Consider the following 22,352-nt stretch of genomic DNA (forward strand, 5'->3'; position numbering starts at 1 on the left):
GAAACCTTTTTACCATGACCTCATGGGTACTTCCAGGTGTTAAAAGCTGACCAGTGTTTAAAAAAGTCATTAGTTATAGGCAGGGTTGGGTAGGGTTACTTTAACTGGATTACTTTCAATTACTTTTGGATTACTCCAATACCAAATATGCTAATAAAAGACAAAAGAAACAAAATATGAATAAAATGACTCCATTTTGTGCAGGCTTTGGGCGTAACGGAATACATGGAACGGCAAAAATGATGTTGGCTAGCTGTTTGGATTTATTTTCATTTTGTTTCTGTCGCATTTTATGTTCGTTTTGCCGGAGATCAAAGAGATCAAAGCCAGGAGAGAAAGCTTACCACGTGTTGTGAGTCATAATTGTATTCATTGCCCTGTGCTTACAGCACTTGGCAATGTAGTTGTGCCTTGCTGAAGCAATCACAACTAATAAAGTACTATCTAATCCATCTCTCTACACCTCTCACTCACTCCACCTCTATCTGTCCATCCCTCAGGTTTGGAACAATTAGCGTTTCAAAATGCAGGAACCACTGAGAAAGAATCCTAGTTTCCCATAATTAGATGTTAAGTATTGTGTATTTAATAGAGATCTTACTCATGATAGTGTGGTAGGACGTTCTCCATTGTGTGATGTAATTTCACATGCATTGTTTTGTGTTATTGTAAATGGGAGGTGACGGGTTCAAGCCTTGATCATGTCATACTTAAGATTTACAACATTGGTACACATTGCCTCCCTGTAGAGGTAAGATCCTGGGCCCGGACACAAACCTGGGCGAATTTGGAACTGGCTCCAGGCTTAAAATGTCAGTCATTAAGTCTGGCCGGACAAGGCCGAGATTCTCCCTCTTTTTTTCTATTTCTCTTTTTGGAGGATCTGCACAGCATGCAATTACTTTTACCAAAGTAATTATTTGGATGATTGGTTTTTACTTCTCCTGTGTGGAGTTTGCATGTTCTCCCTGTGCTTGCGTGGGTTTCCTCCGGCCACTCCGGTTTTACTCCAACATTCCAAAAACATGCATGTCAGGTTAACTGGTGACTCGAAATTAAATAAGTGAGTGATTGGCTGGCAACCAGTGGATGGTGTCCCCCTGCCCACTGACCAAAGATAGCTGGGATGGGCTCCAGCACCCCGGCGACCCTATTAGGATAAGCGGTGCAGATAATGTATGTATGGATGGATATAATATATTATGGCCTAGGCCGGGCAGCACATGTGCGGCACAGTTCTGAGGTCATGAGATTGAACTTTCCTGTGTGGAGTTTGCATGTTCTCCCTGTGCTTGCATGTATTTGCTCCAGGCACTCTGGTTTCTTCCCACGTTCCAAAAACATGCATGTCAGGTTAATTGGCCGGTCCAAATTGTCCCAAGGTGTGAATGAGTGAGCTAATTGTCTATCCCTGTGGCTGGCAACCAGTTCAGGGTGTGCCATGCCCACTGCCTGAAGATAGCTGGGATGGGCTCCAGCACCCCCGCGACCCTACTGAGGATAAGCGCTGCAGATAATGGATGGATGGATGGTTTTTACTTCTACTTGAGGAATATTTTTCTAAAGTACTATTACTTGAGTAAAACACTTCAGCGCTGCAGTTTGCCGCCAAAATGCGCACTTAGGCGCCGAAGTTGTATTATTCGGATAACTCGGATCGGGTTTTCTAGGCCCGATCTTACCTTTACCTTCCTCCTGGGCGCTCGGCTTTCAGGTAAAAATCTGGGAAAATCCAACACCCAAAAAAAAGAAAAACAAGTTTTTGTTTTTTTTTCAAAACTTGTTCAGCAGTTGTTTGTCTGGAAGAAGATGAGAGGCAGAAGTCAAAAGGGAGGTGCAGTGTCAAAGTAAACAAACAAACCCTCAGACAGGTTTTCAAGCCCGGAGAATTCCACCAGGTTTTTTTTCTTAGGGCAGACATTTTTTCCATCGATGACGTTACAGGAAAGCACGCGAAGAAATCCCGGGACTCCCATTTTCGTGTTTGTCTAAGACTTCCTTTCTTTGGGAGGAAAGAGGCATGCTCGTAAATTTCGTATTGACACCGCCATAAAAAACTCTTAATTTATATTGTTTTTACTGTACAGTTTGCAGTTTTTCAAGTCATGTGCTTTTTTAATCAGTCACCAGGTCAAGTTATATTTATTTGTGACGCCCTTAATCGCAAAACGTCTCAAAGGACTCCACAGGCCACAATTACACCCTGATCTGAAACCGACATGCGGGCAAGGAAAACTTAAAACCGCAACTTGAGAAAAATAAAAAATCTTGAGAAGAGGCCACACAAAAGGTAATCCCCCCTCCAGTACGACCAGGCATCGAAATATATTGCACTGGGAAACAATATACAAAGATAGTGAAAATAGATTAAAAAAAACATAGGTTATATGTGATATTTTCCAAAGCTAGCCATTATTCATTATTCAGACACAAACACTTTTGTGCTTGCAAAATACTTGTAAGCCCAAGACACAAAGTATTCGGGTGATAATGATAACACTTATTCAATTATTATTAACAATATAATGTATTATTTCTTCTTTGAATGGGACTAAAGAATTTGGAAAATTGGCTTTGAAATCTCTTAAAAAGTGCTTGAATTTGGTAATGAAAAAGGTCTACAAACCCTGCAGTTTCATATACTTTTCCAGTCCGGTCAAGTCATGTTTATTTGTGACACCCTTAATCACAAAGAGTCTCAAAGGGCTGCACAGACCACAGATTATTGCAAACCACAGACTATTATTGCACCATCCCCTGATCTGGAAACAACATGAGGGCAAGTAAAAACTCAAAAACCTCAACATGAGGAAAATGAAGAAACCTTGAGAAGGGCCAGTCCCAAAGAGCTGCACAGACCACAGACTATTACAAACTACAGATTATTATGCCACCATCTCCTGATCTAAAACCTACATGAGGGCAAGGAAAACCTAAAAACCTCAACATAGGAAAATAAAGCAACCTTGAACTGTTGTTTACTAAACAATAGTTAAAGCTAAAAACTGACTTTTTGTCTTATAAAAGACAAGGGTTTACACTCTCCTTTGATATGTCCTATGCTTATATAGCTAGAAAACCAAGTTTTCCGTAGCCCTTGAAAATTGAGTCAAAATGGCAAAAAATGTTGGTAGAGGTTGGCTGAAAAAATAACTATGTTATTATTATGTTATTAACAGGTTGTAATCAATAGAAGTAAGGTTCGGATAGGCTCAATCAAACGCTAAAACATCTGGCTTGTATAACAGCACTGGGTGATTTACATACTAGGCTAATCATTAAACAAAATTTGGAAGAATTGATCATGGAATTAGAGACACTGATCAAGTAAATGATTTTATATGCCAGTTAGTTAAATCTAAACATCCTAGAAATTTATTTTGACCCATCATTAGTGAGCTATTTTCAAAACCTTTGCCAAGCTACCTAAGTGTTCTTAGGGGGCTACTTGGTGCTCGTGGGCGCTACATGTTACATGAAATATTTTGAGCTAACGTACCGACATTTTTACGTGTTATGATTGATTCATAACGGGCAGCAGGGCGGCGCAGTGGTTAGTGCGTGTGCGGCACAGTTCTGAGGTCATGAGATCGAACCTCCTGTGTGGAGTTTGCATGTTCTCCCCGTGCTTGCGTGGGTTTCCTCCCACATTCCAAAAACACACGTTTCAGGTTAGTTTGCCGGTCCAAATTGTCCCTAGGTGTGAATGAGCGAGTGAGTTGTCTGTCCCACTGCCTGAGGATGGGCTCCAGCACCCCCGCGACCCTACTGAGGATAAGCGGTGCAGATAATGGATGGATGGATTAATTCATAACTGTTAATATGATCACGTAAAAACAATAACGCGGTTGTGTCAAACACGCAAAGGCGATTCATTTTATTTTATGAACAAGCTAAGCAGCGCTAACAACCATTAAGAAGCAAAACAATCTTTGAAGGTGGGAGAAATCCCGGGACTCCCGAAACCGGTGCCGCTCTTTTGTTTAGTCTTCCCATCCGGGCGAGGGTCGGGAAGCAGGGCGCTCGTTAAGCAGGCGGGTAACAGGAAGTGGCGTTGTTGTTGTTCCAGAGGCGCGACATCATTAGCAAAGTCTTATTGTTGCATTCTGGCAGCGGGGACGGCGCTTTTTCCATTCAGGAAACGTCGACGCAAGGAACGCTCCCTGACACAATGGAGCGGGCGTTTTTCCGTTCCGGACCCGGTCCGCCGTGGTTTGAGCTCAGGCGAGGGCCGGCTCTCATCGCTATGTGCTAACAGATGCACTTTCTTCCATCTGTGTAATTCTTTCAAAAATAAGGTTCCCCCAAGGTCTTAACCATTTGAAAAAGTCTTCTATTTGATAACTGCAAATTAAGGCAAATGTCTTAAGTTTTTCCTGACTTATCTGCGTGATAGAACCAATAACTATCTATCTAGCTAGCTAGCTAGCTAGCTATCTATCTATCTACCTTGGTCATATCCCTCAAGAGGGGCGACCGGCAGCAAGACAAGCACATCCAATAACAAAGAAATTAAAAAAGGGAAAAAATAGCAAAAAACACACACAAACATTTTTGGACTATGGCCAACCCAAATGCCCAAAACCCAAACAAGTTAGGGACCTCGGCACTTAAGTTGGCCATGCTTTCGTCCCTCCAGATGAAACGGGACACAAGACTTGGGTCAGGGTGACACGACAGACTCTTTTGTTCAACAGCAGGGCCCGACAGCTTTCACTGGTTTACCCCTGCCGCATCATACGGGTGCCCTGCCCATCCCTTAGAACGCGTCCAAACATCCTACTATCCTTTTACAACACCTCTCCACTCATTCCTATCACCAACAAGAGTTCTAGCTTCCACTATATTTAGACCTCTTTCTTGCTGTGCACTCATAACACCATCCATCCACGTCAATCGCGGCCTTCCTCTTGGTCTCCTTCCATTTACCTCTGCAATAACTCTATCATAAACAAAATAATAGTATGGAACGTTGTGCCGTAAAATGAACTTTATCGATCTGTGACCGATAAATGCAATATGTTGGTCAGAAAATCCAGATATCCGCTTTTTTTTTGCGGTATTACGTTGGAGCTTTACGTACAGTGAGTCTGTAACCCGCTGTCGTTGTTGCGTTTAAACGTAGTGCGGTTGAGAAACCGCAAAGCACTGCGTGTTTTTCAAGGTTTTGTAGTTAGTGATGGAGTTTTGGCCAACCACAATTGTTACTGTTCGAGTTTTAAAAGCGCCGACCAATCAGAGGCAAGTTTTAATAATAGCACGAGCCAATAAACATGATTCAAAGTTTACAAGCACTACACTTTGCAACACCCATCGTGTGGGCTCATTGAGTGTCATGACGGCTCCGTAAACATAGTCCCAGAGTCAACAAACGAGAAGGGAACGAAGCTTGCACCGGGAAAGGGCGGTACAGCACTTGTTTGGACCTATTTTGGTTTCGACGAAGCGGACGTGGAACAGAAAAAAACGCCCGTTGCAGAATTTGTCATTTGTACCAGCACCTTAAAAATTATACTGGCATGTAAAAAGCATTACAAGTAAAAGACGAAGAAGGTGCATCTACTAAAAGATTGAGAGGTGAACAAACATCCACCAATGCGGCATTTGCGACCTTCACGCCGTATGAAAAAAGTTAGCTGTGACTCTAGCTAAAAATGTCTAATTGTGTCCAACACAGAAACGGCATCTATTAGACGTAACACTTTTTACTTATGCAAGTTAATAAGGGAAATGTTATAATAAGAGTAAGAATACACCGGGGAGCCAAGGGAGTGCCAGCCTGCAAAAGTTTGACAACCATTGCTTTAAATGAACATACACACAAAAATATGTTAACAGAACAATTGTTTATTTTTCTTTTTTTTTTTTTACCTGTAGTAGTTTGCACGCGCCAACCTGACTAGCTGACACTGTCACGAGCTGTGAGCGGTCTCTAGTGATAACCTTTGGGACTGCTCGTGAACAGGATTTTTGTTCGTATAGAGAGGTATATTTTTGCTAAAAAAAACTCGTAAACCGAAATTTTCGTGTTTAGAGGTGCTCGTTTAAAGAGCTATCGCTGTATTTTCCATTACTTTTTGAGTTCACATTTATTTGCTTCTAACAACTCCTTCACCGATGCGTCCATGTTGTGATGCAGGTTCCAGTGCGCCCAGATGTCCAATCAGGTGCTGGAGAGCATCAGCATCATCGACACGCCCGGAATCCTCTCGGGAGCCAAGCAGAGAGTGAGCCGAGGTGAGGAAGGTTTATTTTTGTATGTGAAGTTGTTGAAAACTCTATAAAAACGTTGACTTCAAAAAAGAGGATCAACAGTGGATCGTGTGCGAAGTGTAATTCAGGTTTTCGGCCTGCCCTTTCGGGGTACACGGACAAATAACTCAGTTGAATTGATTTAATTTGTATTTATTTAAAATCTAGGTTTTGTGTCATTACTTAAAGGGACAGTGGTTATTTTTTAGTGCCTCCTAGTGGTAAGAAAAGCCTTTAAAAAGCAAATTATTGTAAGAAATGAGCAAAACTGCCCCAACTTGTGTTTTTAAGATACTCATAGGTTGAAAAATAAACATTTATTTTACATAACATTAGCCCCACCTAAAGGGAGCTGACATAGATGTCCGCCATCTTGCTGCCACAGTATCCAAAAGCTTAGTAAAGGCTAGACAAAACAATGAAAAATGTGTTTTGGTCTCTTTGAGCGCCTTTAGTTTGTATTCCTCCTTTGTGCTTTTTATCGCTAGTTTTTGGTGTCAGGCCACAATACATTAACATCTAAGGGTCATCTAATACATAATTTCCCTTTAAAAATTAATTAGAAATATTTTTTGAATATATGTTTATTTTATTTTAATCAGTCATTCTTTTGGACTATATCTTCACAAGCATCTCAAAGTGCTGTGCGTTGAAGCAAAATATATTTTTATTTAATTAACTTTAATTTTGTTTTATTTTTTTGCATTTGGTTGGATTATAACTTCCCGAGGACCTCTGGCATTGCTGGAGCCAATCCCAAGTGTGACGTACCCAAGCTGCGCGTGCATTGTTGAAGGAGAATGGCAGAATTCATGTCAGTTTACAGCAGCCCAATGACACAAAAAGATCATAGATCATAGCTAGGAACAGTTTAAAATAGCACAAAGTATGTGCCAGCAGCAAGATATGTACTCATCAAAGGAACAAGAAACGTTCCTTAAATCGACGCTGTATTTCTTAGTTTGAAGGTACTGGAAAAATTGGCCTTGAAAGTGCTTGAATTTTTTCCAATGAAAAAGGTGTACGAAGCCTGAATCTCATCTGTTGATGCCAGTGTTCGTACGTGTGCTTGAAATGCTTGAAAATGCTTGAATTTTAAATGAAGTGCTTGAAGACGCTTGAAATTGTTGCCATGGTCACGTTTCTTGGCAGTCTGACTCTATAGACCGCGCCATAAATGAAGAAACGTACGAAGCCTGAATCTCATCTGTTGAGAAACGAGTGCTAAAAGTCACACAGTCTTGCCAGTCACACATTATTGCTACATGCTTCGTTGGTCACACGAGACATTCATCCAAAAAGATGACATCATGTTGTTGTTTCCACATAGTGTAGAGGTGGTTTATTAATGTTCCAACTGTGTGGCAGGATGAGTGGAATGTTCCATCTGGTAGCGTTACAAAAAATGGACTTCATCAACAGCATTACGTCATGAATTTCGACACTGGTAAAACAAACTAATACAAACAAGAACATTTTGTGAAGTTATGCTTTCGGTTTTTATGCCTTTATTTGGGCGTGGGTGCTGAAGCCGAACCCGGCCTTTTTGGGCAGTAGGTTGAATCAAATTTAGGCTACCGAATTGATTGATTAGCTAAAGAAAACCCAATTATGTCAAGACCAAAACGGAGACAGGACCCACTTGCGTTGCGTTTCTCAAAAGTTTTATTGGAAGAAAGAGAAAGGGTTGCGCCCATGATCCGGTGATTGCTGGACGCGGGAAGCAGGTCGCTCTGATACTTAGATTGTGCTCGGAACGCAAAAGTGGATCTTCCGTGGCGAGCAATGGCGGAGTCGGGGACGGAAAACGGGTCAGGAGAGCAAAAACCTGGTCGGGGTCGGAAGCGAGTCGTAAGCCAGAATAGGAGAGAAGACGTGGTCGGGGACAAAAGGAGGTCGATAGCCGGGGCGGGAGAGTAGACGTGGTCAGGATCTAAAAACGGGTCGAAGCCGGGGGACGGATGGGAGCAAAAAACAGGTGGGAGTCAGGGTCGAAAAAGGCTTGCCTAGTGTTAACTGAGGTTCGCAGACGGACTGACATAAGGGGACGGACAGGACTGGGTACAAATACTGATTGGGAGCCAATCAGAACCGGAAGCAGTTGGCGCCAAAGGAGCGGGCACAGCTGAGTCACATCAGTAGTCATGACCAATTAGGCATGGAAAGAATATGAATTATGAAAAAAAGATGTAGTTAAAAAAATGTAATTAAAAAGACTGACCTTGAAAATATGTAAATTATTTAGAATTTTCAAATACATAAATATTTTTGCTGTGAGCACAATTTGGTGATGCTGATGCTTCCTTGAACTTGTAACATACTTGTTTTATGTTTTCTGTTCTTGATTTTTTTTTAATTTAAAAAAAAAGTGCGTAGTAAAAATAGATTTAACCATTTGACGTTTATGGTAGTCGATGGAAAGGACTGACTTTTAATAAACATGACAAAAATGAAATAACACTACATTAGGGATCACCAACAACTTTGAAGCTGATAGTCTTTTCCTGCAAATGAGTAAAAAACAGTAGCTTCCAGTTTAATATGCATGACTCAAATAATAAATTAGTATGTTATTACCATGTTATTAGCAGTTATTAATTATTAGGAAGTTCAGCCAACAACTAAAACATCTGCCTGAAGTGTCATGATTCCTGATGTGCCCGCTCATTTGACGCCAACCGCTGCGGGTTCTGATTGGCTCCCTGTCCCTATTCAAACCCAGTCCTGTCAATCTCCTGTTGTCAGTCCATCTGCAAACCTCTGTTTGTACAAGGCAAGCCTTTTTTGACCCTGACTCCTGCCTGTCCCGTTTCTGCTCCCATTTGTCTCCGGCTACGACCTGTTTTGATCCCGACCACGTCCAGCCAACACCGGATTGTGAGCGGGGCCCTTCCTCTTTCTTTCAATAAAACTTGTGGTAAACGTTACGCAATTGGGTCCTGATTCCGTTCTGGTCCTGACATGAAGGGCACTTAGTGATTTACATATGTCAATTATAAGCTAATTGTAGTAGGAATTTTGGAAGGATTGTTTATGTATTTAAAGCAGGTCAATGCTTTCTCATGCCAGTTAGATAATCAAATTTTCTGGAACATCACAATGACCCATCACTGGTAATGTCAACACCAGAAGAGACACAGGACCCACTCGCGTAACGTTACTCACAGTTTTATTGGGAAGAAGGGAAAGGAGCGCACACACGATCCGGAGATCGCTGGATGCAGGGGAGTAGGTTGCTCAGACGTGGAAGTGGGACTTCCGTGGCGAGCGATGGCGGTGTCGGGAACGGAAAAAAGTCGAAAACCAGGAGAGGAGAGTAGAGGTGGTCGAGATCAAACAGATCTTAGCGGGAGACAAACAGGAGCAAAAACACAGAACAGGCGAAAAAGGGCTTGCCGTGTAAAAACGGAGATTCGCAGACGGACCGACAAAAGGGGACTGACTGGAGTTTAAATACTGACAGGGAGCCAATCCGTCAACAAGCTGCAGCTGGCGCCCACGGGCGGGGCCAATTGAGCGCCATGTCAACCGTTACAGGTAAGCTCTTTGCAGAACTGGTCTGTCTGCGGGCTACTCAGGGGTTTTTAGGAGGCTACCTTCTGCTCGCAGGCACAACGCTGGGGTCCCTGCACCAAACTGAAAGAATTTTTAGTCCTTATGGATCAAACGAATCAAATCTTTTGGCCGGTTGAAATAACTTAAGTTTAGGTTTTGAGTTTTCCAGTTCTGACTTTCGAAAACATCTCTTCCCCGCAGGCTACGACTTCCCCGCCGTTCTGCGCTGGTTCGCCGAGCGCGTGGACCGCATCATCCTGCTCTTCGACGCCCACAAGCTGGAGATCTCGGACGAGTTCTCTGAGGCTATCGGGGCCCTGAAGGGCAACGAGGACAAGCTCCGTGTGGTCCTCAATAAGGCCGACATGGTGGGAACCCAACAGCTCATGAGGGTTTACGGTGCCCTCATGTGGTCCCTGGGCAAGGTAAATTATATCTAAAATTAATAAGTAATCTTTGATTTCAAATATAACCAAAGTAATATTCTTTGGTAATCGCAAGGCAAATCAAGACTTAGAAGTAAAAATGGATGGTGCTGCAATAGACGCTGTATGTAAGTTTTTAGGGGTCATAATAGACAATAAATGAAGCTGGAAAACACACATCAGACACTTACAAACTAAAAGCATTTCAATAATTAATAAAGCCAAATAAATTCATTTTAAACTATAATGCATTGTATTTATTAAATTGTTCTCTAGTTCTGCCAAACTTAACATATTGTGCAGAAGTCTGGGGAAATAATTAGAAAAGTTCACTACAGCCCCTTTTTATCCCTCCAAAACGTGCAATTAGAATCATATGCAGGGTAGGATAGCAAGATCATACGAATATTTTATTCCTGCAGTCAACATGATTAAAATTATATGATTTAGTCAAATCTTTCACTGCACAACTACTATTCAAGGTCAACAAAAACATAGTGCCAGAAAACATCCATAAATTATTCATTCGGAAAGAGAGAAATTATAACTTAAGGGGCTTTAGTGAATTCATAATCCCAAAGGTGAGAACCACCAGGAAAAGTATGTGTGTGCCTGTGTGTGGAGTCAAACAATTTACAAGACGGGATCAAACAATGTCCAACTATTCACTTGTTTAAATACAAAGAAACATTCCTGGCGGAATACAGAGATGAAGAAAATGGGGTATGAGTGGTGCGGGAGATTGGGAATAGTGCGTCTAGTTAACTTTGTGTTATTGTTGCTATTCTTATATCATAACTGTTATTATTAAAATTAAAATTGTTGTTATATCATTGGTGTATTTAATAGGGAAGATGAAGGGGTAGGGAATATAAGCATCTGCTTCTTACTACCCCTTTTCGAACATATTATGTAACATTATTTTGTTGTTGAGTTATTGGTTTTGTTCTGTTTTCATTTTGATGTTCGAATAAAGTTTTCATTCATTCATTCATTCATTCAAGGTGTTCGGCACCCCCGAGGTCCTGAGGGTCTACATCGGCTCCTTCTGGTCCGAGCCGCTCATGGTGCCGGATAACCGCAAGCTGTTTGAGCTTGAGGAGGAGGATCTGTTCACGGACATCCAGAACCTCCCTCGCCATGCGGCGCTTCGCAAGCTCAACGACCTCGTGAAGAGAGCACGCCTGGTCCGGGTGGGTCTTTGTTTATAGAGATTGACTGTGCGTGAGGAATGTGGGAAAACATCTGCCCGGTTCAAATCCTTGTTCTTGTGAAGATTTATTTTCATCTGGATGGAGGATGAAGATCAGCTTACTTAAGAAATCCGTATGGTTCATGTTTAGGTACACGCTCACATCATCAGCTACCTGAAGCAGGAGATGCCGTCAGTGTTCAGGAAGGATAACAAGAAGAAGAACCTTATCTACCAACTGCCCGTCATCTTCTCCAAGATTCAATTGCAGCACAACATCTCTGCTGGAGATTTTCCTGACTGTGCCAAGATGCAGGTCAGCTGGCTTTATGGATGGATATTTTAAATAATGGATGGTGTGACAAAGGGGTCGGGAACCTATTTGTCTCGAGCCTTATATTGCTCTTTTCATTAGTAAATCTGGTTGGAAGAGGAAATACTGCCCATGCAAATCTTCTTCATGCCGTTTCATTTTTAGTGTATGCAAAGTTAAAGCAAGACTTCAGTTTAAAGTCATGGTGTTACCTTAGCAGAGCCCGTTTTTGCTGCGACTATAGAATCCTGAATATCAAAGCCATTTGACAAAATATGTTCACTGTTGAGACACATTATGATGAAAACCCAAAGAACAAACGGTAAACATCCAAAATGCCACCCAAGCACCTAAAGCAATTCAATTGGCTGAGAGGTAGGGGTGGGGGGATCTCTTCTAATAACCTTTTTCATCTTCTCGAGTCAAAAAGGTTCCCAACTACTGGTCTAACAAAGGGGTCAGGAACCTATTTTTCGCAAGCCTTGTATTGCTCTTTTAATAAGTACATCTGGTTGGAAGAGGAAATACGGCCCACACTAATTTTCTTCATGCCATCTCATTTTTAGTGTATGCAAAGTTAAACCAAGACTCTATTGAGAAGGTCATGGTCCAGAATATATATGACAGTCTTAACTGCAGTTTAAAGTCATGGTGTTACACCAGCAGACCCCATTTTTGCTGCGACTATGGAATCCTGAATATGAAAGCCATTTAACAAAATATGTTCACTGTTGAAAACCCAAAGAACAAACAGTACACATCCAAAATGCCACCTAAGTACCTAAAGCAATTCAATTGTCTGAGAGGTAGGGGTGGGCGGAACTCTTCACACATAGCGCAAGGCCTTATTCGCCCAGTGCCCTCTGTGCAGAAGTTAAATACATTCATATACTTCTTGTTTGCAGAATTTTGTGACGTTTTTACAAAATAACCTTTTTCATCTTCTCGAGTCAAAAAGGTTCCCAACTCCTGGTCTAACAAAGGGGTTAGGAACCTATTTGTCGCATGATGAAAACCCAAAGAACAAACAGTACACACCCAAAATGCAACCTAAGAACCTAAAGCAATTCAATTGGCTGAGAGGGAGGGGTTGGCGGATCTCTTCACACAGAGCACAGTTAAATACATCCATCTACTTCTTGTTTGCAGTATTTTGTGACATTTTTACAGAATAACTCTTCATCTTAAGTTACTTAAGTATCTTAAGGAACTTTGGTACCGTATATTTATTGCGAGGGGACACAGGCTTTGGCATCATTATTTTTTCATAATTTGCTGTTGTCTGGAGAGCAGACAAATGTCTTAAAAAATATATTTTGTTTTTATGGATGATTTATGGATGATGTTGATCAGCCGGATGAGCAGGCTGAACTTACTGATTGAAACTACTGGTGTTCAGGAGCAACTGATGGTCCACGACTTCAGCAAATTCAAAACCCTGAAGCCCAACCTGATGGCGGCCCTGGACGAGCTGCTGTCGGTGGACATCGCCAAGCTGATGCCGCTCCTGCGCCAGGAGGAATTGGAGGCCGGCGACCAGCCCGGCGTGCAAGGGGGCGCCTTCCTGGGCACCCGGGCCGGACCCTTCGGCGAGGGCGACCCCTTCGGCGAGGAGAACGAGGACGAGGTCGAAGGCTGCGAGGATGAACCCGACAAGTGGGTGGTGACCAAGGACAAGCCCAAGTATGACGAGATCTTCTACAACCTGGCGCCCAACGAGGGCAAGCTGAGCGGCACCAAGGCCAAGAACTGGATGGTCAGCTCCCGCCTGCCCAACTCTGTTCTGGGTCGCATCTGGAAGCTGTCCGACGTGGACCGGGACGGCATGCTGGACGAGGAGGAGTTCGCCCTGGCCAGCCACCTGATCGAGGTCAAGCTGGAAGGCCACGGCCTGCCACCCGAGTTGCCCCACCGCCTGGTGCCCCCCTCCAAGCGCAGGCCGATTTGCGCCGAGGCGTGAAACCATCGATGGGTGACGGATGAATGGATGGATGGATGAATGCGTGAAAAGATTCATTTATCAATCGATAGGCTGGTGGCTAGACTAGTTGGTGGACGCAAACAGTAATGCCATCTATGTGGGACAGGGACGATACAGACATGCTCCTTGTACTTCCTTATAGAATTGATTGATATAAACAACAGGAAAATGGTTGACAGCAGAGCAACAGGAACAGTTGTGATATGTTACTTTAAATGATCCTATTAGCAAATCAAGATTTTATCCAGTTGGAAGAATGCGAAAAGTGAAGTACAGTGACCCCTGTATTTATTCCTGGATTAAGCTCATATTTAGAATTTTCTTGTATCTCGAGCAAATTTTCCCCATAAGATAAAACTGAAAACCAATTTATCCGGTCCCGGACTCCAAAAATCAATCAGTTAATCCTAAATATCTATAAAACACATCTTTATGATCACTAAAACACGTCCAAACAGTAACTTAATATAAGAATCCAATAATACACGATAAATATCATTATATTAACCAGTGCCAGAAATAACGTCCACCCGGGGCGTACATCTTTTATGTCGGGAGTACAACTTTTAAAAACGTCTCCGCCCGGGTGGCCGACAACTTTCTTAAGAAAAAAAAAAAATCTCTCGTTTTTTAAAAAATCAAACGTTTGCTTTATTCCAATTTAGAAATTTTCGTTCGGTTTGGAAACTTCGGATTTTCGGTTTCTGGCAATTTGCATACTCGGCAGCCAATCAGAAGCCTGCATTGAATAACTTGGTGCTTCCAGACTTTCCCGAGCGTTATAAGGTGTCTCATTTGCATATCATTTTCCAAAGTAGACGCGCAGAGAACACAAGAAAAATGGAGAAGTGGTTAGGAATCAAGCCAAAACCTCAGCCCCAGAAGGAAGATTCAAAAGAAGCTAACAAAATTGATGACGCTACAAAACGTAAACGTACATTAAAAGCATGGTGGAAAGAGGAGTTCACGTGGCTTGTACCAGACGACGCAACACAAACATTGAATGAAGGAAGATGAGTCAATACAGGTACATACTGATGGCAGATGGAAAACAGCGATGTCATATACATGCAATGAACGTTATAAGTAGATTTATAATAAACTTAATTTTAAAGTGTTGATCTGTTATATATTCTTATTATCGATCCTTAATACTTTGCAACAACGGGCTGTTTTTGCGATGAGTCGTCTTATTGTTTTTCAAGTTGGGAAAAATGGAGCAGGCAACTTTTTGGCTGGTAACTTTTCGTCACGAGTTTCAGACACTATTAACTAAAGAAATTGTGAGTTTATTAGGATAATTTACATGGGAAAAGGTGGCGGTTGCTAACAGGGCTGTAGGTGTGGTGGTGAAGGAGTGAGGGAGCACAAGAGTGCACACGATAACACACGATAGTGTGGGATCAGAGCTGTATGGCGGGAAATCGATTTGCTAACTTTTGTTTTTTTTTTGTTATTTAGCACTCAGCCCTTTAGTGTTAGCATTTAAAAATTCTCGAAACTTGGAATTTTCTCTCGTATGTCCGGCGAGATTTTTGCTAGAAAGACATCTCGGAAGCAAAGGGGTCTCTGTCATAGTTTTATGAACAGATAGGTCAATGAATGGACAGCTGGTAATAATAAATTGATGAACTAATAGAAAAGGGATTGATAAATGTAAATACTTTTTGACACGTTTGTGCTCCTCTCTCTCTCATTCATCCGATAAATTCAAAATCTTAATCTGAATTGTGCACCGCAGAGCATCGGTTAACAGAAACTTTGACGTCATTGGATGCACCAGCTCATATCCATAACAAGCACTGCAGTCAGAGGTGTATTTTTGTAAATATTTTGCTGCTGAGATATCAAAGATACATACAGTTTACTCTCTTGGAGCGTGTAACCAACCTAAGAACAGAGACGTTTATGTCTTGGTGCATTTTAAGACCGATAGGAATTTTGAAATTTCACTGCTGTGATAAGAACATATCCTTGCCAAAAAATCGTGAAGTGTTTATGTTCCCAGATTCCTTGAAGGGAGCGTTTTTCGATACTTTCTGTTGTTTTACCTGATAAAAAGTACAGATGGATTTGGTTAAGTTGTTTCCTGGTAAATGAATACCGTGTTTTCCGCACTATAAGGCGCACCGGGTTATAGGGCGCACCCCCAAAAATTAGTTTTTGGTTCAATATTTTCCATACATAAGGCGCACCACATTATAAGGCACTACAATGGGACTGTCGACAAAACAGTCAGATGGTTCAGTCCAACTTATTACCCCCTTAACATTCCCAAAGCATGCAAAGAAGCAAATATGTGTTGAGACACGTGCGGATGCGGTGTCCGTACGATGTCACCAAACAAACATTTCTTAGTGTCCATTTTATTTTTTGCTGGCAACTGTGTGGACAGCAAAGTAAGAATTTTATTGTGCAGGGAAACGGGGTTCTTTACTGTGCATATGACAATAAACACTTTGAATTGAGTCTAGTTTAAAAATAGACTCGTCACAGAAACATCAAGATCGTTCTAAAAGAAGATACCGGGAAAATATAAATCCGCATAGCTCACCCAAGTTCTCTTGCAGCCTTCACATTCATTAATGATACGTAACCATGGTCTTCTTACAATCGTGAGTGTAGTAAATCCAGGAGAGTCAAATATTTACAAATACAGAATAGTAAAACGTGTTTTCTCTATGCCGTAGTGCAACCCAACGTGTGATTCACATTCATCTTTTTCGGCCAATCGCAGGCTTTGTTTCGCCCCTTTAGCCTATGCGAGCCTGTAAATGATAACAAGGATCCGCCCCCTTTACCTCCGAATAACTTTAGCCAATAGTGACTGGTTCAAATGATGATTGACACATTGGTTAGGAAATATAAGGCCGGTATATAAATCCCAGCATACACCGCGGACGACTTCGCTTTTGGGGGAAAATCTAGTTGGCGGCTGCTTGCTTTAGTTGCAAGACTTTATGACTTAATATTGATCCATATATAAGGCGCACTGTATTATAAGGCAGCTTTAGAAAAAAATTAAGGCTTTTAGGTGCGCCTTATAGTGCGGAAAATACGGTACAATATATTTGATGTATAATAGCTCATTTTCTTGCACGCTGCTTCCTTATAGCTCACAAGATGTTATGCATATCACATTTAATAGCATATTTTTCATATATTTTGCTCTGGTTTTGTGTATTATTTTGGGTGTGTCGTTGCAGCTTCCGGTTGCACGATTGTAATAAAGCGTACAGAGAGGCGGGAACTATTACTACTACTGTGCACAGCGCCACCGCCAGGCCTGATTTCGTCTATACAGCAATAAAGTTACTTGAATGTATCTTGTCTCGGACTGTCATTATGATTATAGACGTAACTACACTGAAAACTCACTTGTTTTTTGCAATCTGGAGTGTGAAAAGAAATATGAGGCCCAAACAATAATTTCATGGATCGGCACAATGTTTGGTGGGCCATACTCCTAACCAATAGGGGGCGATAAAGCTCTCAAATGGAAAAATGCTGTTGAAGTGTGAATTACAAACACAGCTTCCCTGAAATCGCATAATATTAACATTTTTGGGGGCTTATTTAGTCGGTTGCAAGATACAGAACTGTACTTAATCACATTTTTAGTGGAAGTACAATGTTGGCAACAAGATTCACTTGATATAATTGGAAATTATTTGAATGCAACACAAACGTTTTCTTCTTTTTTCCTTTGTTTTTTTTCTACTTTTTTAAAAATTCCTTTAAAAAAATCTCATTGTGTTTATTTGTTCAGAGCTGTTACTTTTTTCTTTTTGTTCTCTATTTACTTTTTTCTTACATTTCTTTCTTTTCTTTTTTTCTGGCTTTTTTTCTAAAATTGTTCTTCTTTTTTACTCTTTCTTTTCTTTTTTTCTCAGCTTTTCACTACTTTTTCATTTTGGTATTTTTTTCTTTTTTGTTCTATTCCTCCCTTCCTTTAAGTCATTTTGTGCATAATTTTACATAATGTTTGGTCATGTTGGGATTAAAGAAGCAAAAACAACATGAAGAGCCGTTTAGGACCCGAAAGAGCCGGTTCCTTTTAGTGAGCCGAGCCGAAGAAGCCGGTTCTCGACAAACTCTACTAACTTTACTCAACTTCGTTTTACTTCGACTCGACTTCAAAATACCGCATTTAGGACACAACGTCAGGGGAACCCGTGTATTTTGACCTTCATGCACTGTCACTTTGACTTAAGTCGCTTCTTAATTAGTAATTTTGAGCCCTCATTTTTGTGCGCCGGCTAGATTTTCTTGTGCGCTGAGAATGTGCGAGCAGTGCGCAATTGCGCACGCGCGCAGCTTAGAGGGAACTCTGCCTGCAAGGACTCCTCAAACATGCACTTTTCATATTTTCCATTTTTATTTTCATTGCGTGAATTTCTTACTCTGCAAGGAAGAAATTTCCTTTGGAATTTACATCAATGTGCTTGCGCTAGCATGTCATCTCTCGCATTCCGTCCAGATAAACACTCAAACCCTGGCTCACTCGAGCATACCGACGTTTTCCGAATCTCGATAGCAGCCACACAAAGTGGACTCTATCCACAGCACTATTTATGTACACGACGCTCGCGTGTATATTTGCCTTAGATCACAGGTGTCAAACAGGCAGGCGGCCCGCGGGCCAGATCAGGCCCGCTAAGGGATTGAATCCGGCCCGCGAGACAACACTCAGAGAAGCGCAAGAGAAAAACAAGCTGCAGGTTGAAATATGTCAACTTGCCAAAGCCAGGTGCCTCGAACAAAGACACTGTACTTGTATTTATTTCTCTCTCTTTCTCTCTCTCTCTCTCTTCCACCCTTTTTCTCCCACTCTCTGTCTCTGTCTCTTTCACTCTCTGTGTCTCTCTTTTTCTCTTCCTTTGTTGCTCTTTGTTTCTTTCTCTCTCTCTGTCTTTTTAACTTCTTTTGCTCTAACTTCCTTTTTTTCTTTTCTCTCTTTTCTCTTTCTCTCTTACTACCCTTCATGCTTTCTTTTCTCTTTTCTCTCACTCTGTCTTTCTATTTCTCTTTGGATTTCTTTCTTCCTCCTCCTTTCTTTTCCCCCTCTCTCATGACTTTTTATCTCTTTTGTTTCTCACGCTCTCTCCCCCTCTCTCTTTTTCTTTCTTTGTCCCGCCCTCTCTCCTTTTCCCTCCCTCTATCTCTTATTTCTTTATCCCTCTTTTTCTTTCTCTTTAATCTACTCGTCCGGCCCCCGACAGAATGTTTGTTCTATCGTGTGGCTCCCGAGTTAAAATGAGTTTGACACCCCTGCCTTAGATTTTCCTTTTTTTTTTCCAGAGGAAGATAGATCCTTCCCCTCCTCCTCCTCCTTAAAGAAGGGAGGCAAATGAGAAACAGGAGCAATCCTCCCGACTGAGACTCCCCCGGCTTTGAAGATGACTCACTTGCGAAGAATGTAGAGGGCCAAGCACAAAGTTATTTATATCTCTTTTCCAAGCCTCTGTTAATTTAACTTCGCAGGCTCGGCTCACTGTACCTTTAAGAGAAAAAAAGGCCACGCCTCTTCTAACTTGCTTGTCAATTCATAGATCCGACAGTGAGAGCTAAGCCACGCCCACTTTCGTTACAGTATCCATGCATCACACGCTGAGCAAATAGGGCGGCCCAAACATCAGCGAGCGACACTTTAGTCGTTATCCCTGATAAAAGGATGGGTAGGGTTACTTTAACTGGATTACTTTCAATGACTTTTGGATTACTCCAATACCAAATATGCTAACAATATGCTCGAAAAGCATATTCTGGAGAACAAAATTTCAAAAGCATTCTCGATGTACAATCATTTAAAAGATTATATTGAAGTCGGATTTTTATTGAAGTTCTGTCGTTTTTGTAATGTTACTGTATTTCTCATGTAGTATTTCCATAGTAGTATTTTTCTAATATTCCTGTCGTACTTTTGTTGTATATCTAATATTTTTGTATCATTACAGTAGTTTATGATTATAGTACTTTTTGTATTATTTTTTAGTATTGTGGTATCTTTGTTGTATTTTGTAGTATTTCCACATTATAATGTTTGTTGTATATCCGTTGTACTTCTGTAGCATTTTTGTAGTACAGTGTTACTGTAGTTTTATGGTTGAAGTATTTTTGTGATATTTCCATAGAAGTGTTTTTTAGGTATCGCTACAAGTATAATTTGCAGTATTTGGGTTGTCAAAGTGTCCTTGGACAAGACACTGAATCCCTAATGCCCCCAATAAGCAGGTAGGCGCCTTGCATGGCTGACTCCCTATTGGTGTGTGAGTGTGTGTGAATGGGTAAGTGTGAAGCACATTGTAAAGCGCTTTGGGAGGGCTTCTCTGACTTGAAAAGCGCTACAGAAATGCAGAGCATTTCTCCCTTTTAGAAGGTCTTGAAATTGACTTGTTGACCAATACACATTGTCTTGAAATGAAATCGCTCACATTGATTCAGAAGAGTTTCCTTTCTGTCAAAAAGACCATCCATATTGTTCATCTTTTTAGTAAATAATCTAATAATTCAATAGTGACACATTCATTATGTTGAACAATATAGGTTTTGAGTTTTTCCTTGCCCTCATAGGTTTTAGATCAGGGATGGTATAAGCAGGGTTAAAGTAACCCTACCCAACCCTGCCCTGATAGCATAGCCGTATCACTTCTTCCTCATCTCATCTCATTAGCTGCACCGCTTATCCTCAGTAGGGTCACGGGGGTGCTGGAGCCCATCCCAGCAATCATCAGGCAGTGGGCAGGAGACACCCTGAACTGGTTGCCAGCCAATCGCAGGGCACACAGGGACAGACAACTCACTCACTCAGTCACACCTAGGGACAATTTGGACCGGCCAATTCACCTGAAATGCATGTTTTTGGAATGTGGGAGGAAACCGGAGTGCCCGGAGGAAACCCACGCAAGCACGGGGAGAACATACAAACTCCGCACTTCTTCCTTATTATGCAAATGTATCTCAAAAGACAGTAGAAAAGGGTCTCAAGTATCATATGGAGTTATATTTATGGCATCAAGGTGTCCAAAATCGATAACCTTGAAAGAGTGGATGCAAAATGTTGGCGATCTATCAGTAATTCGGAAGCCCCATAACAACTACATATAGATAGATATAGATAGATAGATAGATACTTTATTCATCCCCGCAGGGAAATTCACAAATTCACATGGAAATAGATTTAGATTTGTGAGGGATAATGGTATATAGAGGACATACAAATGAGTGATTCAGTATATCAAATCTATGGTCTAATTCACAGGTGTCAGACAGGCGGCCCGCGGGCCGGAACGGGCCCGCTGAGGGATTGAATCCGGCCCGCGAGACAACACTCAGAGAAGCGCACGAGAAAAACAAGCTGCAGGTTGAAATATGTCCACTTGATGTTGCCAAAGCCAGGTGCCTCGAACAAAGACACTGTACTTGTATTTATTTCTCTCTCTCTCTCTTTGAGATTTTTTGGAACAACCTCCTTCCCTCAGTCATAGCATTGAAGATGGGTCATGGCTGGGTCTTCAAACACGACAACGACCTGAAGTACGCAGCCTGGAAAACCAAGAAGGGGCTCTGTAAGAAGCATATCAAGGTGGGATGTTTGGACACGTTCTAAGGCAGGGGTGTCAAACTCATTTTAACTCGGGGGCCACACAATAGAACAAACATTCTGTCGGGGGCCGGACTAGTAGATTAAAGAGAAAGAAAAAGAGAGATAAAGAAATAAGAGAAAGAGGGAGGGAAAAGGAGAGAGGGCGGAACAAAAAAGAAAGAGGGAGAGAGCGTGAGAAACAAAAGATAAAAAGTCGTGAGAGAGGGGGAAAAGAAAGGGAGAGGAAGAAAGAAATCCAAAGAGAAATAGAAAGACAGAAGGAGAGAAAAGAGAAAAGAAAGCGCAAAGGGTATGAAGAGAGAAAGAGAAAAGAAAAAAAGGAAGTTAGAGCAAAAGAGGTTAAAAGACACAGAGAGAGAAAGAGACAAAGAGCAACAAAGGAAGAGTAAAAAAGAGACACAGAGATAAAGATACAGAGACAGAGTGGGAGAAAGGGGGTGAGAGAGAGAGAGATAGAATGTGAGAGAAATAAATACAGAGAGGCACCTGGCTTTGGCAACATCAAACTTGTTTTTCTCTTGCGCTTCTCTGAGTGTTGTCTCGCGGGCCGGATTCAATCCTTTAGCGGGCCTGATCTGGCCCGCGGGCCGCCTGTTTGACACATGTGTTCTAAGTGATGGGCAGGGCACCTGTATGATGCGGCAGGGGTAAACCAGTAAAAGCTGTTTGTCTTACTGTTGGTCACCCCTCTTGAGGGATATGACCAAGGTAGATATATAGATGTTCTACAAAAAGGCTGATGAGTATGTTCTTACTTTTAGGAATGTAACAGCATTTCGAAATATAATTTTTTATTTAAACGAACCTAAATTTCCCTCGAATGCTCACAACTCTTCGTTTTGTAGCACATATAAGGAATTTATAGACTGGTTGTGGGGTGCCAGGTACAAATGGTGCTCAATTGACACGTTGCAATACAAACATGGCCGCTAGAGGGTGCTAAAACTGCACAAACGCAAGACAGACTATCGACAGGTTAAACCCAAGCTTGAAAATGTCTTCTTCCGCGCCCGAAAGGAACTCACGAT

The 22,352-nt window shown here is 41.7% G+C and overlaps 1 protein-coding gene across 2 annotated transcripts in view; it reads left to right on the plus strand.

Annotated features, from left to right (window-relative positions):
• The window catches only part of ehd2b (EH-domain containing 2b), a 29,540-nt gene extending 12,497 nt beyond the window's left edge, over positions 1 to 17,043 (plus strand). For both annotated transcript variants that reach the window (XM_088345718.1, XM_088345717.1), the window contains 5 exons: positions 6,140 to 6,237; positions 10,009 to 10,232; positions 11,237 to 11,425; positions 11,576 to 11,740; positions 13,137 to 17,043. In XM_088345718.1, the coding sequence (XP_088201844.1) occupies positions 6,140 to 6,237; positions 10,009 to 10,232; positions 11,237 to 11,425; positions 11,576 to 11,740; positions 13,137 to 13,697 (1,237 nt within the window). In that variant the 3' untranslated portion in view covers positions 13,698 to 17,043. The remainder of the gene's footprint in view (positions 1 to 6,139; positions 6,238 to 10,008; positions 10,233 to 11,236; positions 11,426 to 11,575; positions 11,741 to 13,136) is intronic.
• Positions 17,044 to 22,352: the final 5,309 nt, after the last annotated feature.

Source organism: Urocampus carinirostris, chromosome 10 (genome assembly GCF_059441175.1).
Source record: "Urocampus carinirostris isolate Australia breed hairy pipefish chromosome 10, RoL_Ucar_1.0, whole genome shotgun sequence".
Taxonomy (NCBI): Eukaryota; Metazoa; Chordata; class Actinopteri; order Syngnathiformes; family Syngnathidae; genus Urocampus; species Urocampus carinirostris.